Source organism: Dermochelys coriacea, chromosome 7, assembly GCF_009764565.3.
Source record: "Dermochelys coriacea isolate rDerCor1 chromosome 7, rDerCor1.pri.v4, whole genome shotgun sequence".
Classification (NCBI taxonomy): Eukaryota; Metazoa; Chordata; order Testudines; family Dermochelyidae; genus Dermochelys; species Dermochelys coriacea.
Window position 1 is genome coordinate 420,295 of NC_050074.1, and position 19,481 is coordinate 439,775.

Below are 19,481 nucleotides of genomic sequence, written 5' to 3' on the forward strand. Positions count from 1 at the left end.
TTAGGGTGGGTTAAAAGAGTCTGGTTGTGGCATTACCTGGGTTACAAACTGGACCATTGAACAGCTGTGTCCCCTTAATTCTCTAGCCTAGCGTGCCTTTTACACCACTATGCTGTCAGAACATCCACATCTGGCCTGCTCACACAGCCGTCTGCATGCAAATTCATTCCCAGCTAAATACATGAACACTGTAACTGGTCACTCATGAATTACATACAGGGCAACACCTGCAAATTCTTAATCCCAGCCTTGTTCCCCCAGAAATGTGCATCCTATACTGTCCAGCATGCTACCGAACAACGCAAGCTCCGTCAAAGGAAAATGATGTATGCACCAGCCTGGCTTATCTCAAATGGAGCTTCAACACGCTTTATTCCAAACACACTGGTTAAGATAAAAAAATAATATAAGTTTATTAACTACAGAAAGATAGATTTTAAGTGATTACAAGTGATAATGCATAAAAGTCAAGATTGGCTACAAAAGAAATAACAGTAATATGCAAGCTGATACCTAACGGTGACACTCTGTACCTCAAAATAGCACCCTGGAACCCCCATATTTAATTCTATGCCTTGTGAAGTATCATTTCAGAAGTCTTGATTTGTTGAACGTTACTATCCCATTGAATTGTGTGTGTTCCTATTGCATCTGAAGTTATGAAGTATTGCTGTGTGTTACTGAAATACCTTGTGAGCTTGGGAGATGTCCACAGCCAGCTTTTCAGGGGCAACAAAGGAGCACCTAATGAGACAGATTTACATCAGGATCAGCCAGACATGTGTTGATGGCCCATTCAGAGAATCCACTCTTTCAGTGGCCATCTCAGAGACTCCGCAGCGGGCAGGTACACTGTGGAGGTGGCCTAACTCATGTGACAGAGCAAGAATCTTTCTAGCAGCTGGAGGAAAGTATAAAAGAGGGACAGTGACATCACCACTTGACCTCTCTCCTCCCCCATCTTAACACCTGGAAGATTGCCTGGAAGACCCAGACTTCAAACTGGGGAGATTGGTCCCAGGCTCAAAGGAAGTACAGCCTGTGTATTAAGGACTGTGAGCTGCCTGTAACATCTATTAGGATGAGAAAAGCTGTTCAATTAAAATCTTGGTTAGTCTGAGTTTAGACTGCGTTTCTATTTTTATTTCTTATGTAACCAACTTTGATCTCTATGCCTGCTACTTATTATCACTTAAAACCTATCTTTCTATAGTTAATAAATCTGTGTTATATTTTACCTAAAACAGTGTGTTTTTGGTGGAAGTGCTTTGGAAATCTCAGCTCAGGTTAACAAGGGCTGTTGCACATCCACTACCCTTTGTAAGAGTGGCAAACTGATTAATGAGCTTGCACTCTCAAAGAGAGTCTTGACCAGTATAAGACAGTATATTTCTGGGGTGAGAGGCTGGGAACTGCGGTGATTAGCTGGTGCCTCTCTGTATAATTCATGACTGGCTGAGAGCGCATTCATGCAATTTAGCTGGGTGTGGAGCTCTACTGCTGATAACTGAGTGATCACAGCGCCTAGAGCGGTTTGTTGTTTGTCACTGGCGTAACATTGTGTAAGACAGCCCAGGCTGGACAGTCAAGGGGGCACAGCAATCACACTGTTCCAGGTTGTACCCCGGGGATCCTGTCACACTGTCTTAACAAGCTAAGTGTCCTTAAAAGCTAGGGTTTTGTCTCATCATATGCTGATGTAAATTTCACAGGCTAGTTCTCTCTTCAGCCTGGGACCACTCCCCCTTAGTTCAGTTCTTTGAGAGATGTTGATATTATGAGCAAAGAGATGGGAGGAGAGGTGAAATGGAGGCCACGAGGTTTGTCTCTCTCTCTTTTATGTCAGCCTCCCCTCTTTGAGGATTACTCCTATCTGGGGTGTAGGCAATAAAAGTAGTCTATTGTGGATGTGAGGGTTGAGCCATCCCTGTGATGAAATGTAAATTTCTTATTTATACCTTCCTGTTGCTGAAGAATGGCTGTTTAAGCTGGTGATTGCTCTTTAACACCTAACTGGGGTGAGTGTATGTCTTTGTCTCAGAAAGTCAGGTCCAAAACAGCTTTTCAAACTCCGGAACATGTGACAACAATGTTATGCAGTAGAAACGTATTACTTTACGTACAATGTTGTTATACGTATTTTACCAGGACAATAATGTTCAACAGATTAAGTTTTCAAATGATGCCTCACAAGGCATACTTTGTACAAAATGTATTATAGTCATGTAAAGTATTACTACTTTGCTTGGGGTGAGAAAAAGCCACACCCCTGAGCAATGCAGATATACAGACCTAACCCCTGATGTAGACAGCGCTATATTGATGGCAGGGCTTTTCCTATCGACACAGCTGCTGCCTTCTGGGGAAGTGGAGTACCTACACTGATGGGAAAAGGCCTCCTGTTGGCGAAGTAGCTTCTTTACAGAAGCGCCACAACGCCGCAGCTGTAGTGCTGCAGCATTTTAAGTGTAGAAGTGTTCTGGAACTACAGATGTGATTCAGTTATTTCCTGTCATTTCCAATGCACCCATAATTGTACATGTGCAGTAGTGTATGTTCTCTTCCATCTCCTGTTTTGGAATGCTTCTCAATTGAGAGGATGTTTCCTTTCTGGTATTCTATCGCTGCCCTCATTACCTACCGCTTCCGTCTGCTGAATTGCAGCTATCCCTCCTCTACCCAGGACTCCCGCAGTCCTTCACCAATAGCACACTTTACAATTGATTTTGACCTGATATTTTTCACCACCATGTGGTGAAAATGTGCACTGTCACTTTAAGTTAGCAGCAAAATTCCCATCCAACAGTCGTAAGAAGCATAAAGCCAACCTGCTTTGCCTGTGGCCCTTTTCTGTCCAAGCCATGAGTTTTATTGACCCTTGTTTGCAACATGGAATTATCTTAACCATCCCAAACTGTGCACGATGTTTTTAGGACAACTGTAGCTTCCATACAAATTATATTCCCCAAACACTGTGAAGTTTAGTGACATTAAGGCTTTGTCTACACTAGCACTTTTGTCAGCAAATCTTTTGTCAGTCAGGGGTGTGAAAAAAAACCACACACCCCGACCGACATAGTTTTACTGACAAAAGCACCGGTGTGGACCGTGCTATATCGGCAGGAGAGCATCTCCTGCCGACACAGCTACCACCAATCGTGGGGCTGGGGGCGGGGGGGTTAATTATGCCACCGGGATAGATCTCTCCTGTCAGCATACAGTGGTGCTGAGAGGAAGAAGAACAGGCATAAAGACAGGAGAGGTGTGTTCAGCTGCAATTTGGAGATGCTCTTTTTGGATTGAGAGGAGGAGAAAGTGGTGGTCGTGTCAGTGTGGTGAGACTGAGACTAAATCAGCACTGGCCAGGCAGAGGGCATGGAGTGGGGGACAAGAAGTGTGTGATAAGGATCATAGGCCCAGATAGAACAAGTCCATAGAGAGTTTTAAAATCAAGGCAGGAAATCTTGAACTGTATCCAGAGGTGAATGGGAAGCTCATGGAGGAATATGAGTGTGTGCACATAATGTGACTGGCTGTGTCAGCATGTTTCTTACTCCTTTCCTGCTTCAGCATGAGGAGATGAGTTAGTTACTCCTTATCCAGCATGACCTCTGCTTAGCTGCCTGTTCTGTCAATCACAGGTTTATCCTCCATTTATGGGCCACATTTTGAAGTGAATAATATACTTCAGTTTCCCTGAGATCTCTTAGCAGTGCATTTACAGTTGTGCCAAGTGGGAAAGAGGAGAATGCTGAGATATTGGCAAGTGCCTGAGAAGGGGGAATTTGTTGCTATACGGATGTGTCTTACTTCTGGCAATTTTTTGCAGCCCAGAGTCCGTGGAAGCTAGTCCAGCTGTCGATGAGAAGAATGTTTACTCCAGTCATGGCTATGAGGCCACCCAGAGGCACAGCTATCGAGGGCTGCCTTATGCAGTGAGTACTCACTCCTTAATTTGCAGAGGATTATGCTGTACTAACCCCTTACTTTACACTCTGCTCCTCCCCTACATAACACTGAACTGCTGTTTAGTTTAGCTCCAACTTTATTGGCTGCGTACTATGTAGTCTACTGTGTACCCCTATCTGAGAGAGACAGAGGCGATGAGTGGGTGGGGGCATGCGGAGTCGCATGCCTCCCCAGATTTCACCTTCTATTTAGCAACAGCTTCTAGAGGTTTTCAAACTGTGGGGCGAGCCTTACCACAGCAGGCCACCCAGTCTGTCTTGGTTGGCCGGGGCATAACCAAAAATTGTACCTCCAAGGGGAGGCTCAGTTCAAAAAATTTGAAATTGGCCTGGTAAGGTGAGTCAGGGAATGGAGGTGGCGGTCCCTCTCCAAGCTACACTGTGCAGGGCTGGTGTTGCTGCTTGCCCCCCAGAATGTTCCTCCTTGCCCCCCAAATACTAAACTTCTGTACTAAATAAAATGGGTTGGTTTCCATTAAAGGAGTTTTCTCGCATACCTCCTGATGAGACCTCATGTACCCCTAAGGGTATGTGTGCCCCAGTTTGAAAACTTCTGGTTTAGCTTATTTTGGGGCAACTGCAGTGTGACTGAGTCCTGCTTACCTGCTGCATTTTGTGTGTGTGTTACTCTCAAGGCCCCATGTTCTCTTCAGCAAGCTTGACATAGATTCAGTGGCAAGATCCCCTGGTTCTTCTTCGAGTGATTGCTCATGTGTATTCCACAATAGGAGTGCATGCTCGCCACATGCACCGGTGCCAGAAGTTTTCCCCCTAGCAGTACCCGTAGGGGGGAGCACCCCCCTGCGACCCCTGGTGCGGTGCCTGCCTGGTGCGGTATAAGGGGGGCTGCGCCCCCCTCACCCTCAGTTCCTTCTTGCCATCTGTGAAGGTTGTTGGAACTGCTCAGTTCCAGCCTTGCTGCAGCTCGTCCCCAGAAATCTTCATTTGTTCAGTAGTACCTGTAGTCAGTTGGCTAATTCAGTTAGTTTAGTTAGTCATTAAGCCCAGACTGGGGCATGCCTCGCACCCCAGGCTTTAAGTCATGCAGCTCTTGTAGGTGCTCTATGCCAAGGAGCAACCTGCACGCAGATTGTCTGCGCTGCTTGGGAGAAACCCATATCAGCGAAAGGTGCAAGATCTGCAAATCTTTCAAGCTACGGACCAAAAAAGAAAAGGACATTAGGCTCCGGGCCATCCTGATGGAGTCGGCGCCTGCCCCGACCCTAGCACGCCGCTCCAAACTGGTACCCGGCACTGCGGCATCAATACGTGGAGACCCTCCGGTACCATCGTCCAGTCGGCACCGCTCCCTGTCCACGGGGCACACCAAGAGGACCGGAAAGACTCCCTCTTCGCAATGGCACCGAGGGAAGTCTGGGACAGAGGCTAGGCCCATGTCAGCTAGTCCTCGATCCCCATCAGACTCTAGGCCTCTGACTCACTTTAAGCAGAGTAGTCCGGCCCCTTCGGAGCAGGCCTCTCCGGATGTCCGGATGCCATCTACACCCAAAGCCCTCCAGGCAGCCAGGGACGTCACGTCCATGCTGGTGCTCGGAGCTCTGCCGATGTTGGCCCCACGCTCCAGAGGCAAGCCACCACTGGGATCACTGCAGTCACCACTGGCCCAGTACCAGTCTCGGTCGAGGGAACGTTCCCGACAACACTCAACTCCCAGCGACCGTTCAGGGCTCAGTCCATGTGGATCGCCCTCAACACCGGCCAGACTGTCCGGTTGGGTGCTGTCCGACCGGGACTCCTGGCACCGCTCGTCTTCGCGAAGCGAATACCGACGGGACCGTGGCAGACGTCGCCAACGGTCCTCGTCTCGCAGGACATACCACAGTTGTTTGCGGCATGATCGTTGAACCCGTTCCTGCTTGGGCTCCTGTTCCAAGTCCACGCTAAGGCACCAAAGCTCCAGGCGTCGATCGCTGGTGTCTTGCCAACGTGGGTCCGCCCATCGAGGCCGTTCGTGGCGCAGCTACTACTGTTGGTGCCACTCCTCCACATTGAGATCACGGTCCCGTGGCTGATGTAGATCACGGCACCACCAATACTCCTGGTCCAGACAGAAGCGGATCATACCCAGCCCGGCCTCCCCTCACAGCCACCCGTCTACAGGCCTAGCTAGCCAGCCTGAACAGCTGGCCCCACTGGTGCCTCAGCAAGCATAATGGCACCAAGTGTTATGGCCGGCCCAGTGGTACCAGTGGGCACCGTGGCCTCCGGCTCAGCCCTCTGTGGCTTGGGCCTCAGAAGCACCGTCGGCATCCATCTTTTGACTGCCAGAAAAAAGGTCGGGGGGTAACTCGGTAGTGTGCCTGGAGTCCGACGAGGTGGTGGATCCTCCGGTGCTGGATGACACCCAAAGCACCGCACTGGCCTCTCGCCCATCTGGAGGAGCTGATTGCGGCCCCGTCTCCCTCCGTCCCACAGGAGGACTACCGGGCCCACCAAGACCTCCTAAAAAGGGTGGTAGCGAGCCTCCACCTCCAGGCTGAGGAGATGGAACAGCCCTCAGACTCCCTGTTCAATGTGCTGTCCCCTTCAGCACCGGGCACGGTGGTCTTGCCGCTCCGTGAAGGGATGGCAAGAATTTGAAATGCCCTGTGGCAAACACCAGCCTCATTAGCTCCCATCTCTAAAAAGGTGGAGTGCAAGTACTTTGTACCCACAAAGGGACACGAGTATCTGTATACCCACCCGGCGCCCAACTCCTTGGTGGTCAAGTTGGTCAACCACAGGGAGCGGCAGGGGCAACCAGCCTCGACCCCCAAGAACAAAGATTCTCGGCGGCTGGGTACTTTCGGGAGAAAAGTTTATTCTTCGTCAAGCTTTCAGCTATGAGTAGCAAACTATCAGGCTCTCTAGGGTCACTACGAGTTTAACCTCTGGGAATCCCTCCCCACGTTGGAGGACTCTTTCCGGGAGCACAATAAGGAGTTTAAGGCGCTTGTGGAGGAAAGGGCAGGTGGCCGCAAGGGCATCCCTGCAGGCCGCTTCAGATGCAGTGGACACGGCCGCATGGTCCATGGCCTCAGCAGTGTCCATGAGATGGGCGTCATGGCTTCTGCTCTCTGGGCTCTCTAGTGAAGCACAGTCATCAATGCAGGATCTCCCTTTCGACGGGAAGGCTCCATTTTCTGAGGAAACGGACACAAGGCTGCATGGCATGAAAGACTCCCGCACGACCTTCCAGACCATGGGCCTTTATGTCCCTCCTCCGGCAAAACCCAAGTTCAAGCCGCAGCAGGCTCCCGCCCAGGCCGCCCTCCCGAAGTACGAGGCTGCCCACAAAAAGCAGTGGGACTATAGAAAGCGCCTGCAATGGCAATCTTGGCCTGCCTCCCAGCCTGGGTCTTCTAAGGGCAGGCAGGCGGGTGGGCAAAAGGCGTTTTTCACAGGATGCTCGGGGACCCTGCCGGTTCTCAGAAGGGACCTACCCCCAGTAAAACTCCCTTTCTCCAATCAGTTGTGTGCTTTCCTCCCAGAATGGTTGCAGCTCACCTCGGACTGATTGGTCCTCAACCCGAGGTTACACCCTTCAGTTTACCTCCTCCCCGCCCAACCCCCCTCTGTCCCCGTCCCTCCTGGGGGACTCCTCTCACGAGGCTCTGCTCAAGCAGGAGGTGGGGCGGCTCCTGGACCTAGGAGCTATGGAGACTGTGCCCAAGGGGTATTACTCCCGGTATTTCCTTATCCCGAAGGTCAAAGGGGGGCTCGGGCCCATCATGGACCTGCGAGGCCTGCACCACTACATGGTGAAACTCAAGTTCCGCATGGTTTCCCTGGCCTCCATCATCCCCTCCCTGGATCCCGGGGACTAGTATGCTGCCCTCAACCTACAGGGCGCGTACTTCCACATCCACACATTCGAGGGGCACAGAGACTTCCTCCGTTTCGTGGTCGGGGACACTACCAATTCACAGTCCTACCGTTTGGTCTGTCCGCTGCCCTCAGGGTCTTTACAAAGTGTATGGCGGTGGTAGCAGCCTACCTCAGGTGCCGGGGGTCCAAATATTTCCATATCTGGATGACTGGCTAGTCAAAGGTACCTCCCAGTCGCAGGTGAGGGATCATATGGCACTTCTCCTGTCCACATGTACTGCCTTGGGCCTGTTGATAAATCACACCAAGTCCACGTTAGTCCCAGTCCAACGCATAGAATTTATCAGGGCGCTACTGGATGCAACGTCGGCCAGGGCGTCTCTCTCACCAGACAGGTTTGAGACCCTGAAAGGGCTCGTCGACTCAGTCACAAGATTCCCAGTGACGACAACCAGGATTTGCCTGCAACTGCTGGGTCACATGTCTGCATGCACATATGCAGTCCATCATGCCAGACTAAGAATGAGGCCCCTCCAGCTCTGCCTGGCCTCGCAGTTCTCCCAGGCCATGGACAGAATGGACAAAGTCCTCACCGTGCCAAACTCGGTGATCACCTCCCTGCGGTGGTGGTCCGCCCGAAACAACATGCTCCAAGGAGTTACGTTCAGGGACGTTGGAGCTGCCGTCCGACGCGTCAGACCTGGGTTGGGGGGCCCATGTGGGGAACTTTCAGATCCAAGGCCTGTGGTCTCTACAAGACCTACCCCTTCATATAAACGTCAAGGAACTCAGGACGGTGTGACTGGCATGTATGACCTTCCACTTGCACCTGGAGGGAAAGATAGTCAGGGTCCTCACTGACAACACAGCCTCGATGTTCTATATCAACAGACAAAATGAAGCTCGATCCTCTACCGTCTGCCATGAAGCCCTCAGTCTGTGGGACTTCTGTATAACCCACAACATCTACTTAAAAGCCTTCCACCTGCCGGGCGCTCAGAATGTCAGGGTGGATTGCTTGAGCAGGAATTTTTCCTCTCAGCATGAGTGGTCTCTACACCCAGAAGTGGCTCACCAGCTCTTCCAAAGGTGGGGTACTCCCCAGATGGACCTATTTGTGACCAGGCAGAACCAATGATGCCCCCATTCTGCTCCAGAGGGTGCCTAGGGAGGGGCGCTATTTCCGATTCCTTTACCCTGTCCTGGTCAGGCCAGCTCCTCTATGCCTTTCCCCTGTTCCCTCTGATCAGCAAGGTCCTGGAGAAAATAGACTGACAAAGCCAGGGTCCTCCTCTTTGCCCCGGCGTGGCCCAGACAACACTGGTACGGGCCCTCTCAGGGATGGTGGTAGCTCCGTCATGACAGTTGCTGCTCCTCCAGACCTGCTCTCTCAGGACCAAGGCCGCCGCCTCCATCCCAACCTAGCAACGCTTCACCTCACGGCCTGGCTGCTCAGGGGCTAGGTGGTGAGGAAAGGACATGTTCGGAACAGGTTCAGCATGTCCTCCTTGAAAGTAGACAGCCCTCCATTCTCCGCTCCTATGTGGCAAAGTGGTCTCAGTTTTTGAGGTGGGCTGCAGTCCAGGGTGTTTCCCTGATGGCCGCCCCAATCCGGCTTATCCTTCATTACCTCCTCCACCTGAGGGCCCAGGGACTGGCACCCTCGTCAGTCAGGGTACACTTGGCGGCCATGTCGGCCTTTCATCCCCTGGTGTAAGTAAAACACAGTGTTTTCCCATGCTATGACTGGCCGGTTCCTTAAGGGTTTGGACCGTCTCTACCCATATTCCAAGCCCCTGGTTCCACAGTGGGACCCAAACCTCGTACTGGCTCGTCTCACAGGGGCCCCGTTTGAACCATTGGCCACGTGTTCCTGGTCTCATCTCTCGTGGAAGGTTGCCTTCCTGGTAGCTATCACGTCAGCCAGGCGAGTCTCGGAGCTCAGGGCCCTAACCTCCGAACCTCCGTGTACGGTTTTTCATAAGGACAAGGTCAAGGTCCAGCTCCGCCCACACCCCACATTCTTTCCAAAGGTGGTCTCCGCCTACCACATGGGTCAGGACATTTTTCTGCCAGTTCTCTGCCCCAAGCCTCATGCGACTAGTGAGGAACACCGTCTCCACACACTCGACATGAGGCGGGCTCTGGCTTTCTACCTCGAGCGGACCAAGCTGTTCAGAAAGTCTTCGCAACTGTTCGTCGCCTCGGCTGAGCGTACAAAGGGTCAGACGATTTCCGGTCAGCAGCTTTCTAAGTAGATCAGTTCGTGCATCTGTTCCTGTTATGAGCTGGTGGGGGTCCCCCTGCAGCCCATTGTGAGGGCACACTCAACTCGGGTGCAGGCCTCGTCAGCTGCCTTTGTGGCCCACGTCCCCATCCAGGACATTTGTCGGGCTGCCGCGTGGTCTTCAGTTCACACGTTCACCTCACACTATGTGTTCTTTTCCCAGGCCAGGGATAATGCTGGGTTCGGCAGGGTGGTACTCCATCCTGGGCACTTGTGAATTCCTACCCACCTCCAACAGATATAGCTTGGAATCATCTATTGTGGAATACACATGAGTAATCACTCAAAGAAGAAAAGACAGTTACCTTTTCCATAACTGGTGTTCTTTGAGATATGTTGCTCATATCTATTTCACATCCCGCCCTCCTTCCCCTCTGTTGGAGTTGTCTGGCAAGAAGGAACTGAGGGTGGGGGGGAGCGCACAGCTCCCCTTATAACTCGCCAGGCAGGCGCCATTCCAGGGGTCGAGGGGGAGCGCTCCCCCCTACGGGTACTTCTAGGGGAAAACTTCCAGCACTGGTGCATGTGGTGAGCACGCACACCTATTGTAGAATAGACATGAGCAACACATCTCAAAGAACACCAGTTACAGAAAAGGTAACTGTCTTTTCCTGCAATGCTCTGTGAGGATAATAGGAAAATCTGCAGCAGCTTCCTTTCAATTTTAAATTTTAAAATGGAGGATTTTGTTGAACGAAGTATATGAATGTGTAACACCTTCCACAGTATCCTCGTTCATAGTGTTTGATACCAACTGCAATTTATTTTACACTGTCTTCACACTTAGTTTTTAGTGAGCTGCAGATTTTCATATTGAAAACACAACTGTCAGAACTTGGGAAGGTTGGGGAGGAGTTGAAGACTTGAGATCTGCAGAGGGAAAGCATGGAAAGTGGTTTGAGATTTTTGGTTAAGCACATTAGCTGGATGTTTTTTCAAAATGATTAGCAGAGAAACAGTCAATATTGACATTTGAATTGTTCTCAGAGGTTTCAATGTCAACAGCCCATTGAGACAAATTGTGCAGTTCACATCTCTCAGAGCTATTGCTTCAAGCTATTTGCAGACTGTTTTCCATTCAGGTTGTTTGTTGGTTTCCTGGATGGCTGTTGAGTTAGAACTGAGTTTATGCCTACACTGTAAATTACTTCGGTATAATTTTATGTCGCTTAGGGGTGTGAATAAGCCACACCCCGGAGTGACATAAATTACCACACCTTAGCACCAGTGTGGACAGCACTATGTCGGCAGGAGAGCTCCCGTCAACATAGCTACTGCCTCTTGCAGTGGCAGGAGTTAGTAAGCCAATGGGAGAGCTCTCTCCTGTCGGCTTACAGCACTTTCACCAGAAGTGCTGCAGCAGCACAGCTGCAGTGTAGACATACCCTAAGACTTTGAACTCCCTATGTTCAAAATAATACTGATGGAAATATTTATTTTCAGGATCATAATTACGGAGCTCCTCCTCCTCCAACCCCTCCAGCATCTCCCCCAGTTCAGACTATCATTCCTCGGGCCGAACTGAATGGCTTGCACTCACCTGACGAGGAGAACTCTGGGGACAGTGAGAGCTCCTCAGAGGGAGAGTCCATTCCCAGCTGGTGTCACTGTACTCTCTCTCAAGATGGCTTCCTCATCAAGTGTGACAAATGCAGGTAATTTCTGATGCATTGCAGAACGAAACGGTTCCTGCTTTCACTTCTAATGCCAGGCTATCACATTTGAGTTGGGGATTGACTTTCTGTTGCTTTTTGAAGTGTTCTCTCGAGTACTTTGTCAAGTATCAGCCCTCCCCTTTTGTTCTGTCAATCTGACAGGTGTTGGTGGCACTAGGAGTGGAGATGAGAATGACAAATTGATGCTCTTATCATCCTGGGCCCCTTGCTTGTGACATCTGGTTGACTTTCAAGTTGACTGACCCTTACAAAACTGGCTTCAATTGTTCATTCTCTTTTTGCAGGGGAATGAGCAGGGGGAAAGTGATCAGACTTCGCCGCCGGAAGCAGGACAATGTGTCAGGTAAGGCTGCGATTATGCTGTGAGTTAAGGTGACACTGTTGTCTCCTCTAACAGGGCCAGAAGGTTCTTTGTTACTGTCTCTCAGTGTTATCACCTATAGCTGTGATAAACACAATGCGTCTTTTCCTCTCCTCCCTTGGGAGTTGAGGGATGTGGCAAGTTCTCTGCGGGGCAGAGAGACCAAATATGCAGTAATGTCATCTTGTGCAGTGTCAGAAGGTTAGGAGAGCAGTGGAGGGGAGGTTGAGCTTGTGGGGCTCTCAGGTTGAGGAGCAACGTCTAACTAGCAAATCATTGTGAAGGAGGCATGCAGATCTCTCCAGGATAGACATAAAGTTGCTAACATGATACTCCTCCCTGCAGGTGGAGACAGTAGTGCAACCGAGAGTTGGGATGAGGAACTCTCCCCCTCCACAGTATTGTACACAGCTACGCAGCACACACCCACAAGCATCACTCTCACTGTTAATCGGGTCCGTAGAAACAAACCTAAGAAGAGGAAGAGGAGTATGGAGAAAGCTCGCACTGCACCAAAGGCCAAGAAGATCAAGGTATGTGAGCATGGCAAAAACAGCCCAGACCAAATGCTGAGCACGGTATTGGTGAGTGCAGGCTGACCCCTGCTGCGGTCAGCATGCCCAAAAGTGGGTCATCCTTTGGTTACTCTGAGTAAGCAGTGCCTGTATGGAAAGGAAGTTCTCATGTCCCACCATTGCCTCATCTTAATGAGCTGCTTGGCCACCCCAGCCTGGAGCTTGCAGATTGATCCGTCTTCCCCTTTGTTTCCATGTACTGCCCTTTGGCATTTAGAGGCTTTAGAATTGGTTTTGAATTGCATCTCCATTTTTCTTGCTGGTTCATCAGAATTCAGAAAAACCTGTTCAGGGGTCCACATCTGCCTGTGGCAGGGGGTTCATTGATATGATGGGACTGAAACGTTAGGAGGACTCTGTTCTTCTTTCTCAGAGGTGTGTGCTGTGTGTCTGGGATGCAGTTACTGGTGGGGGTGGGCTGATTCTTGGGAAGGAGATCTCCATGGGTGCTTTTGATTGTCTAACAGCCCCCTTTTCTGGAGTTCTCACTAATTGTGGCACTTCTGGGTGGCTTTCTTTGAGGTGGTATGAGGCTGATGAAAGGATTTGGGGATTCTGAATTGCTTTGGATTGTTCTTCGTCATGCCTGTGTGTGTTGTGAAGCAGACAATACATGTTTTTTGTGTCTTCTTCACCAGCAGCTTGATTAGTGTAATTTGCTACTTACTTGGGCTTTCCTTGAAATTGATCTGCCGCCACAGAGATAGCAGAATACGGCTTACTTGTTAGGGTTAAGGAATTGATAGCACCATCCCTCTGTGATCTGCAGTGGTTGCTGATAAACCAGCTGGTTCAATTCTTAGTATTACTGAATAATAAATCTCAATGAGAGATGGTCCCTGACCCTCCTCCTTACCAAGGCAGATGAGATTGGTCAGCTCACTCTTTCTCGTGGTCCCAAGGTTTTGCCTTAGTCAGGTCAGAGAGATGAACTTTCTCAGTTCAGGAATACTGTCTGTGAAACTCCCTCTCTGAGAATGTCTGCTGGAGTCCTTCTGTGGGGCTTTTCTGTTCAAGTCCAGCACCTACTGTTTAAATCTTCCTGCAGCTTCTGCCATCTTTTGTGAAATGCTGTGATCTCTGGGCTATTGGGCTGGGAGTAATTTACATGTTTAATGTTATCTAATTTAAATGTGATCCTTGGACTCCGTCGAGTGGTGGGGGAGAGAGCTTTATAGAAATCTAAAGAAAGGGTATAAATACTGATGAACATCGTTCTCTTGTTTTGGGCACAGGCCTTTCGAGAAGGTTCACGGAAATCTCTGCGGATGAAGGTGAGTGGAACTGAGCTGCCTGCATGACTGTCACTTGTCTCAGCAGTTTTTTTCCTGATTTGTCTGTCTGGGGCTCTCTGATTTGACAATAGCTTCTAGATAACCCCTGACCTTTTACGCACCACAAAGGAACCTTTTCTGAGTCGGTGTTAGAGGGATTTCCCATTGGTTGGTGAACTCTGCTTTCATCTGAGAGGGCTTATCAATTTCTCTCTGCTGGGTAAAACCCATCCTGCCACCTAGGGGTGAAGTTGATCAGTGACACCTGTGAGGAGAGATTTTGGGTGTGAGAATGCAGGATTGAGTCATGGCCCAGTGTCTAGTGAGGTAAGCTGTCATTTGACTCATCTAATCTAATGTACTTGTAAGTTGTCTATCACTTTGGTATGTAACACCATATAAGTTTAAATAATATTGGGGTCCATAACAGAAATGGTGTTGTTCCTCTCCATGCCCCATGAACTGTGATGGATGAATGTAAGTATTCAGGCTTTCTGGGTTGGTAATGGTTGTCTCACAAGTACCATTTCTGGGGAAAGGATTACATTTGGACCAAAGCACTGTCATAGAAATGTAGCATTTATCCTACCAGATCAGACCAAGGTCCATCTGTGATGTACCAGGGTAGAATCTAGACTAATGAGCAACTGTGTCACCCTTCCCTGCACCTTTGGGTGCTGTACAATGTCTTGCTGAAGGAGTTCCCACTTGGATTGTTCACAAACAGCCTTTGAGCATGCAAGCCACACCCTGAGTGTCTGTGTGCAACTGCAGCCTGCCAGCCACGCTGGGGTTGCTCTGGCTCTCACCAGCCTGGGTTACACTGCAGGGTGATCCCAACACACTCCGAGTCTTACATTTCGGGGGGGAAAAGGGAAGGGAATCTATGTCCTGTACTGTCCAGCCCTCTCCTGGACAATACAAGTTATTCTAAGTCCATTATCTCCGTATAGAAATAATATGAGCACAGCATGCCACTGTTTCCAGAACACTTCAGTATAAACACACTGGACTAGATAAAATAATAAAACAAGTTTATTAACTATAAAGAGAGAGATTTTAAATGAGTACAAGTAATGAGGCATAAAAGTCAGAAAGGGTTATAAGAAAATAAAGTTAAAATGCTACTGGTGACTAACTTAATAAATTATAACAGAGTCAAAAAAAGTTTCTCATCATATGCTTTCAGCAGTCTTACTGACCAAACTTCTTAGGTTACGACCCCTTTTCCCGTTGTCATTTCCGGTGCAGTGAATGCAATGGGCACTCAGGGAGAAAGGGGGGTACTTTGGTGTGTGTGTTCTTCCCTTTTACAGTTTCAGTCCCTTCTTGAAAAACATTTCCAACTGGGTACCAGGAGACAAAAGGTCTATGGGGAAGGATGTTCCCTGAATTAACCCAAATGGTAATATTGTGGACTCCTAGAGTCCCATATCAGTGGTGAAAGCGGATTTTTTCTGTGCATCCTTTTTGAAAGGAATCTGTCAATAACCTCTAGTTAAATCAAAAGAACTGAGCTATTTAGCTTTGCTTAAAATGTCCAGCATATCATCAGTTCTAGGCATGGGATACACATCTGGTTCTGTGACAGCATTGAATTTTCTACAGTCAGCATAAAACCTTATAGTGTTGTCTTTCTGAGAGACCCAAATCCCAGGTGAAACCCAAGAGCTGTCAGAATCTTTAATTAATCCTAGGTCCACCATGCTTTGTATTTCTGTTCCTGCACCTTGACAGTGGGCCCTGTAGGGTCTGCCAGAAAAGGTGGCTGTGGCCCTTCTGCAATGATTTTTTTATGAGTTAACAAGTGTCTTCCCTGGCTTGTTAGAAAACCGCTCTTTGTATTCTTGCAGCACAGACAACATCTCTCTTTATTTCCAGCCACCACACTTGAGACTCACTTAAAATTTTGTGTACCAGTGCTTAAAGTGTAAACCTCATTTAAAATAACAAGCTGTGCATAAACTTTGCTTGCTGCGCCACTTTGACATACCAGGGTACAGTCTAGGTACAGCAGCAAAGCATTGTAAAGGGCACCCCAGGATAGAGGGCAGGGGTGACACAGCAGCTCATTAGTCTGGATTGTACTCTGATATGTCTCACCATCCTAGTTCAGTATCTTGGCTCTGATAGTCGCCAGTACCAGATGGTTCAGAGGAAGTTGCACAAAATCCTGTAGTGGACAGTTATATATGTAACTCAAGCTTCTGAATATTGTTATACTTTGTTTATCTGATCTAACATAATTGTGAATGTTCTTATTATGCTCTGAGATTATTCTTTGGCGCCTGTCACTGAAGTATCAGTCCCAAAAACATTTCAGTCCTTTATGAATCCTGCTAAGTTCTTGGCCTCAGTATCTTGTGTCAGAGAGTTCCAGGGGCTAATTATGTGATGTAAAAAGAATTTCCCTTTTAAATTTATTGCCTTCCAATTTTATTGTTTGGCTCCCTTGCTGTAGTCTTATAAGAGAGGGTAAACAGGAGCACCTAATTATGTTCTCTCTCATTCAGTTTTAATAATGCGTTTATCATGGCCTCATTCATTTCCCTTCAAAACTACAATCCCAGTCTTCTCAGCATCGTCTCATGTAGAGGTCTTTCCGTGCTTCTAGCCACTTTTCATTGCCCGTTCTGCACCCACGCTATTTGTGCTCAGGATTAGAGCCCTCCACTGTGTTGGGTGCTGCACAAACATGTAAAACACAGTCTGGTTTGAGAGAACGCAGCAAATGTGTGAAAACAATGGAAGGGAAAGTAGGACAAGGTAACAGTGCTAATATTGTATACTTACGTATTTATTTTACAGTTATTTATTAATTACATCGTCGTCGCACCTAGAGCCCTTGTCATGGACCAGAACTCCATTGTGCTAGGTGCTGTACAAACAAAGAACAAAAAGACAGTTCCTGCCCCCAAGGACCTTACAATCTTAAGTGTGAAACAAGAAACAGATGTATACAGACGTGTGGGATCACAGGGAATCCGTGAGAGAGTACTAGTGGTAGGCAGGGGTCTCAGCACACCAGCAGCCTGACTGTTGTCAGGTTCTTTGTAGGCATCCCAGCAAAGGAGCATTTGAAGGAGGATAATGAGGCAGCTTTATAGGTGTTTATGGTGCGTGCCTTGCAAACGCAGGGTTAGCCTGGGAGAAAGCACGAAGGTGCTTGTTTGTGAAAACTTTACAACTAGGTGATGGAGGCTGGAATTGCGGGTCAATTGAAGGCAGGAGTTGGCAGCAAATGAGAAATTATATGTAAAGTGGGGATTGATCCTGAGTGGCCTTGAAAGTGAATACAAGCAATTTACATTTGATTCAGTAGAGAACATGGGGCTGGTGGAGAGATCTGAGAGACACGATCAAAGTGACAGGCTAGGACAGGGGTGGCCAACCTGAGCCTGAGAAGGAGCCAGAATTTACCAATGTACATTGCCAAAGAGCCACAGTAATACATTAGCAGCCCCTCCTCATCAGCTTTCCCTGAGCGCCTCCCGCTCACCAGCAGCCCTGCCGATTGGCGCCTCCCTCTCTCTTCCCCGCACCTCCTGATCAGCTGTTTCGTGGCGTGCAGGAGGCTCTGGGGGGGAAGGAGAGGAGCGAGGGCATGGCAGGCTCAGGGGAGGGGAAGGGGTAGAGTGGGGGCAGGACCTGTGGCAGAGCCAAGGTTTGAGCAGTGAGCACTCTCCAGCACATTCAAAACTTGGCACCTGTAGCTCCAGCCCCGGAGTCGGTGCCTATACAAGGAGCCGCATATTAACTTCTGAAGAGCCGCATGTGGCTCCGGAGCCACAGGTTGGCCACCGCGGGCTAGGAAAATGATCTTAACAGCAGCATTCTTAGTGGATATGAGTGGAGCAAGATTGCATTTGTCAAGATCAGAGGGCACGATGTTGCAGTTATCAAGACACAGGATGATGTACCCTTGGACAATGAGCACAGCTGTAATGTTCCAAACCGGAGTGAAGTGTTTGTTTATATTTTGTTATTTTTAACTATTTTATTATGTGTCTATTTCTACTATTTAATCCTCCACCTGTTCTGTTATTTCTAAGTTTCCCTTTTTGCAGCCTCTACACAAGTGTGCATTTTTACTGGCTTATTGCTACTTTTTATTCTTAAACATTTACCTTTTTGTGTTTTGTCCTTTCTATTGTTGGGGTTGGGAACTATAGAATGAATGTTGGGGTGAGAGCAAAATGAGGAGTGGCGAATAAAGGGCTGGAAGGGGAAGAGTAGGCAAGAGGAGCAGGGGAAAAAGGAGGAAGTCAGGAGACAAGTGAGAAAAACAGGTTTTGTTTCTCTGTTCCCCATGCCTCTGAGTCTGTCTCCTTTCCATATAGGACAGCTTAAGCAGTGTGTCCCTTATGGGTTTCACCCAATGCTAAATTTTCCATGGCTCACTAGTAAGAAGCAGCTTTATACTCTGTGCTAGAGGGTGGAAATGTAATGGTACCACCTCTTGGATACCCATGTGATCATCTGAGTATTTGAGTGGGGCCCAGGGCTGGTGAGCGACTCACTTTTCTAGTTCTGGCAACAGAGGAAGAAGACTGGTGAGCTCCAGCACTTCCACCAGAGCTTCTAGGATTGAGTTTTCTCCCAGCAAGTACTATTCATTCACCTTATGTTCTTTGATGCAGAATTCTCCTTCTGAAGCACATGCCCTGGATGAGAACACAGCTGAGGGTTGGGAGAACCGGATACGGCTCTGGACAGATCAGTATGAAGAAGCCTTTACTAACCAGTATAGTGCTGATGTACAGAATCTCCTGGAACGGCATCTAAGTGCCAATAAAGAATTTGTGGGCAAAACTGCTGTGCTGGACACAATCAACAAGACAGAGTTGGCCTGCAATAATACAGTTATTGGGTCCCAGATGCAGGTAAGAACCAGTGTGAATGCAGGTAAGAACCAGTGTGAATACAGGAGCAGGTGGAGGCCAATCCATGGGGTCCTAGGTACAAAGTCTTGGCTGGTGAGCAAGAAGACCATTTCAAGTCCTTGATGCAGATAAAGGTATCTGTGTATATGTATTTGCAGTAGAAATAGGGAGATATGCTATTGTTCAAGGCATTGGTAAAAATCTCATCTGGAAAACTTGTGCAGTTCGGGTCATCCATGTTCAAGAAAGATGAATTCATGCTGGAACAGGTGCAGAGAAGGGCTCCAAGGCCGATCATGGGAATTGAGCTTGTCTTACAAGAGGAGACTAAAAGAGCTTGGCTTGTGTAGCCTAGCAAAACGAAGGCTGAGAGGAGATATGGCTGGTGTCTATACATACACCTGAGAGGAGATGAGCTATTTAAGCAAAATGAACAATGTTGACACAAGAACAAATGGGTATAAACTGGCTGTGCATACATTCAAGCTGAAAATTCGAAGAAGGTTTCTAATCATGAGCAGTGAGTTTCTGGAATAGCCTCCCAATAGGATTGGTGCGGGTAAATAACCCAACTAGTTTTAGTTTATGGATACGATTATATGACGAAGTTGCCTGCAATATCAAGGAGT

The 19,481-nt window shown here is 48.5% G+C and overlaps 1 protein-coding gene across 15 annotated transcripts in view; it reads left to right on the forward strand.

The window, feature by feature from the left end:
- SETD5 (SET domain containing 5) overlaps positions 1-19,481 on the forward strand; it is a 164,723-nt gene that overhangs the window by 54,855 nt on the left and 90,387 nt on the right. For 11 of the 15 annotated variants that reach the window (XR_006283001.1, XR_006283002.1, XR_006283003.1 and 8 more), the window contains exons 3-8: positions 3,830-3,935; positions 11,527-11,738; positions 12,044-12,102; positions 12,466-12,653; positions 13,931-13,969; positions 18,610-18,852. Coding sequence is in view for 11 of the 15 variants with exons in the window: in XM_043519862.1 (XP_043375797.1) it covers positions 3,830-3,935; positions 11,527-11,738; positions 12,044-12,102; positions 12,466-12,653; positions 13,931-13,969; positions 18,610-18,852 (847 nt within the window). In the remaining 4 variants the exon portion in view is untranslated. Of the gene's footprint in view, positions 1-3,829; positions 3,936-11,526; positions 11,739-12,043; positions 12,103-12,465; positions 12,654-13,930; positions 13,970-17,765; positions 17,936-18,609; positions 18,853-19,481 lie in introns of those variants that run through there. The other 4 variants (XM_043519857.1, XM_043519855.1, XM_043519858.1 and 1 more) reach the window with 3 other exon arrangements.